Source organism: Cricetulus griseus, chromosome 3, assembly GCF_003668045.3.
Source record: "Cricetulus griseus strain 17A/GY chromosome 3, alternate assembly CriGri-PICRH-1.0, whole genome shotgun sequence".
In the NCBI taxonomy this organism is placed as follows: domain Eukaryota; kingdom Metazoa; phylum Chordata; class Mammalia; order Rodentia; family Cricetidae; genus Cricetulus; species Cricetulus griseus.
The window spans coordinates 191,001,177-191,006,052 of NC_048596.1; the positions used below are offsets into that span (position 1 = coordinate 191,001,177).

Genomic DNA, 4,876 nt, shown 5'->3' on the forward strand with positions numbered 1-4,876 from the left:
GAAAGCCATTACCTTCCTTGATAGCTAAAGGATGTCCTATTATAATAATTGATCTAAGAGACGGTTTTCAGATTTTTATATTGAGAATTGTCTATTTAGTTCTGTACCCCATTTTTTACTTGGATTGTTTGGTGTTTTGCAGACTAGTTTCTTGATTTCTTTGTATATTTTGGAGATCATCCCTCTGTCAACGTGGGATTGGTGAATAACTTTTCCCAATCTGTGGGCTGCCGTTTTGTCTTGCTGACAGTGTCCTTTGCCTTACAGAAGCTTCTCAGTTTCAGGAGGTCCCATTTATCAATTGTTGATCTCAGTGTCTGGACTATTGGTGTAATGTTCAGGAAGCAGTCTCCTGTACCAATTAATTCAAGGGTATTTTCTTTGTCTTCTAATAGGCTAATAGGTTCAGTGTGGCTGGGTTTATGTTGAGGACTTTGATCCATTTTGACATAATAATAATAATAATAATAATAATAATAATAACAATAATAATAATAAATAATAATAATAATAATAATAATAAGCCTCAAACTATGGTCTTCCTCCAAAAGAGAAAAAAAGGGATAGGTGCTAAGACAAAGTCTGTAGTAAACTTTCATGGGCCATTAAAAAAGTACCCACTTATCCCATGTTCACAAGGCTTTTCTGAGCATATCCTTTTGGTTGATTGAAGCTCAGGTAATTTAAGGGACCCCTTTTTCCTCTTCTGCAATCATTTATAGGTTGATATCTGGATCCTCCTCCCTAACTTCCTATTTTCCGGTCTCAGACATAAGCATTTGTGTACATGAGTCAAAACACCCAATGTGAGTGTGGCAGGACTATATAAGACCAAAGCCAAGAATAAAACAAACAAAAAAGGATAGTGGCAAGGCACTGCGGCTACACCTTTAATCCCAGCATTCTAAAGGTAGACACAAACAATATCTATCAATTTGAAGATAACCTGGCCTACATAGTGAGTACCATGTTAGCTAGGGGCTATGTGGTGAGGTATGTGTAGTGATATTTTGTTTGTAATCTAACAAATAACACTTGCCTGATGGCAGAGAAACAAAGCCGACAGCCACTAGAGTGGCTCGCCACTACCAATGCTCAGAACAAAGGGCCATCCCATCCTTTGATTGAATCTCCAAACCGCTCTATTACTCACACTGCCTAGACTGCACTGAGAGATGTAAAGTGTGCAAGGTTGAGAGATATCAAAAGATAGTTTGGGATGGTAATCCAAGTTTTGATTGAAAGTAAATTAGGTACACAACTTTGAACTCACCAAGATAAGATACATAATGGAGTATTTTCTCTGAATTTGTCAAATGCAAATGGATTAGAAAATGTTGATGTAATTATTGCCTGTATTTATCAGATATTGTTAGTTATTGTACTTATTGTAGATAGTTTTTCTTTTATTAGTTATAGCCTTCATTTTTATATAAGGCAAAGAGGGGAATTATAGTGATATTGTGCTTATAACCTAACAAATAAAGCTTGCCTAAGGATCAGAATGCAGAGATAAGCCACTAATTAGCTACACACCTAAGACACTAGTTAGCCATTGATGACAGGCAGTTGTCCCAACCTGCAGGATGTCAACATGGGGCAAGAGAGTAAGGGATATCGAATGGGGACAAGAGATGGAAAAAGAATCACCATAAGACAGGATTCTGATTAAGTGACAAACTTTACTTTTTTCAGGCTAGCTTATATAGTCAAGATTGGGGAGGGGCAAAATGGGTTGTTTGTGCACAAGGTGTTAGTATAGGCAGGATATTAGGAAACCACCAACAGGATGTTTGGCAGGGTAAAGAGTTCATGAGTGCTGGGCGTTGGTGGCTCACTCCTTTAATCCCAGCACTCGGGAGGCAGAGGCAGGCGGATCTCTCTGAGTTCAAAGCCAGCCTGGTCTCCAGAGCAAGGAGAGGCTCCAAAGCTACACAGAGAAATCCTGTCTCAAAAAAAAAAAAAAGAGTTCATGAGTAAAAGTTCCAGGAAGGGGTTGCCTAGTTGACTGAGCCTGTGGATGCTGTCCTCGAACTAGCTCATGTCAACCAGGCTGGTCTTGAACTCAAAGAGATCAGCCTGCCTCTGCCTCCTGAGTCCTGGGAATTTAGGTGTGCACCACCACAGCTGGGCCTTGGGACTTCTTTGAAGGCAGGTTATTATTATGTAGCCCCGGTTGGTCTCTAGCTGATCTTTAAAACACAGAGATTTCCCTTTTCTCTGCCTACCTTGTACTGGGATTAAAGGCGTGTACCACCATTACGGAGCCAGAGCAGACAGCTTTCTTGAAGCCCTTTTTTATTTTTGTTTTTGCTGTTCAAATGATTGACAGGCCCATATTGGATCAACCCCTAAGGGGCAAAACAGCATAATTTCTTTGTTCTTTATCCGAAAGCCTCAACCGAGATAGTAATTTTAGGGTCTTTTTTACAGTTTAAGACCACAACAACGACAAGCAAGCCTCAGCCCAGGGCAAGAGAGAAGATGTCATTGATTCAGGGAGTCAATAGGTAGTTGCAGCAGCAGCCTGAATGATCCTGCAGGGAGGACGCAGAGAAGTCACTCTGCGTGGAGCCGGTAATACATAAAAGTACTGGTTTAAATGCTAATGCCAAAGTATGGCAAGAAATTCATTCTGGAAATCCAGATGGCACTCCTCTGAATGAAAGTTTCTGGCATGAAAACGCAGCCACATCTGGATTTTTTCCTGAGGGTAATACAGAAAATTCAGAAGATATATGCAAGGAATATGAAGTAATGTATTCTCTAGCTTGGGAGTCCACAAGGAATACTTCAGACATGGAGGAGAAAGATGATGGAATGATTTCAGGACCTGAAGATCTGCATTACCAAATAAACGATGCATCTGGAGAAAGCAGCTCAACAATTTCTACAGAAGATTTAAAAGAATGTTTGAAAAAACAATTAGAGTTCTGTTTCTCCTGAGAAAATTTATCAAAGGATCTTTACTTGACATCTCAAATGGATGGTAATCAGTTCATTCCAATATCGACAGTTGCCAACCTGGAGGAAATAAAAAAAAACTGACCCCAGATCAAGATTTAATTCTTGAAGTGTTGAGATCTTCTCCTCTAGTACAAGTTGATGAAAAGGGAGAGAAGGTGAGACCAAGTCATAAGCGTTGTATTGTAATTCTCAGAGAAATTCCTGAAACAACACCATTAGTGGAGGTAAAAGCTTTGTTTAACAATGGAAACTGCCCCAAAGTGATAAGCTGTGAATTCGCACAAAACAGCACTTGGTATATCACTTTCCAGTCAGACACAGATGCACAACAGGCTTTTCAATATTTAAGAGAAGAAGTTAAAACGTTTCAGGGCAAGCCATTCATGGCAAGAATAAAAGCCACTGCTATATTTTTGGCTAAGAATGATTATCCATTAATGGATTTTAGTATGTTTACTCAACCCATTCAGATGTCAACTCAATATCCCTCACCAGTCTTTATGCAGCCAGTGTATTACACTCATCAGCAGTACTCAGGATATAGTACTGTGCCTCAGTCTTGGTTTCCAAGTCCTGCACCTTACTGTGTAACAGTACAGGCTCCTTTTCACACTGGTAGTTTTGTGAATGGCTTTACCTCACCAGGATCGTATGAAACAAATGATATTGCTATTAATATTTGCCCACCATTCCAAAACAATCCTTGGAAGCCTCATTTTAGGTCATACTGTGGTTCAGAACACTCAAAAGAAGGATCTGTATCATTGGGGGATGGACCACTGAGCAGATCTAGTTCATCAACTGAAGCAAAGGCTTCAACACCAAAGTTTGACTTAGTAGCTACAAATGTTCCTCCTTTTCCTGGAAGTTCATCAAGAATGCCAGATGAACTTGTGTTGGAGAATAGAATGTCTGATGTCATTAAAGATGTCAAGAAAGAAAAGGATAGTGAAGAAGTGAGTGTTAGTTTCCCAGTGCTCAGAGGATGAACGGAAAGACTTTGCTTCTGTCCAGCAACTCAGTTTAAATCTCAGTCCTTCTTGCACTGCTGAGCTTCCTGCATTAAGCACAACTCAGCAAGAGGAGGATCAAAGGGAGGATTCCTCACCTCCAAAGGATGTTATCAACCAGATGACTGTCCCAATTTCCTCCCCAGCTACTGCAAAGCCATCAAGGCCACACACTGCTTCACCTTGCTGTAGTAAGGTAAACACACCCACAGCTGTGAGTCTACAGGAACCTCGAAAGTTAACTTACACTGAAGTGTGTTGGAAGCATCCTAAAAAAAACAGCTTCAGTTCCTGTACAACCGCTAAGGGAAATGCCTTCTAATGTGGCAACTCCCAACAGAAAGGAAAAGAATGAGTGCCCAAGAAGCCTGTTGAGAAAACACAAGAGAAACCTGAAAAAAGGGCTAGTAAGTATCATTCTGTCTTTCGAGGCAATACCATTCCCCAAGTAGCAGCTAGAAAAATCAGGGAACAGAGACGCCAGTTTAGCCATAGGGCTAAACCTCAGGGAGTGTCTCAAAGTAAAGGGAAAAAGCGGTTTGTCCCGCCCAGATCACCAAAACAAAAGCAAAACATAACAAAAACTACTCAGAAACTTGTCTCTTCCCACTAAACTTGAGCCTATATTGAACTGTTTTGAAGGGAGGAAGTAGCCAGGAAAGATGGGAAGTATGTCCTTATATATGATATATTTTGGAATTTTAAGACATTCCCAAACTTCAACTCAAAGTGATTTTCAACTGTTGGATATTTCCAATGAGTATAAATATATATAAATATTTATATATACGCATATATTAAATATAATTGTTCTATTTTTGCTTTTGATGTTAATTTGCAGGGATTTCTGCCTGGGATCAATTTTGATGGTTCAGATTTAGTTTGGGAAAGAAAACAAA

The 4,876-nt window shown here is 39.7% G+C and overlaps 1 protein-coding gene across 1 annotated transcript; it reads left to right on the plus strand.

The window, feature by feature from the left end:
• The first annotated feature begins 2,742 nt into the window (after positions 1-2,742).
• On the plus strand, positions 2,743-4,590 carry LOC100757604 (la-related protein 4-like). Its single transcript, XM_035441698.1, is given in 5 exon segments — positions 2,743-3,036; positions 3,039-3,943; positions 3,945-4,248; positions 4,250-4,328; positions 4,331-4,590. Coding segments are annotated over 5 exon segments (1,827 nt in total). The 5' UTR covers positions 2,743-2,757.
• The last annotated feature ends 286 nt before the right edge of the window (positions 4,591-4,876 follow it).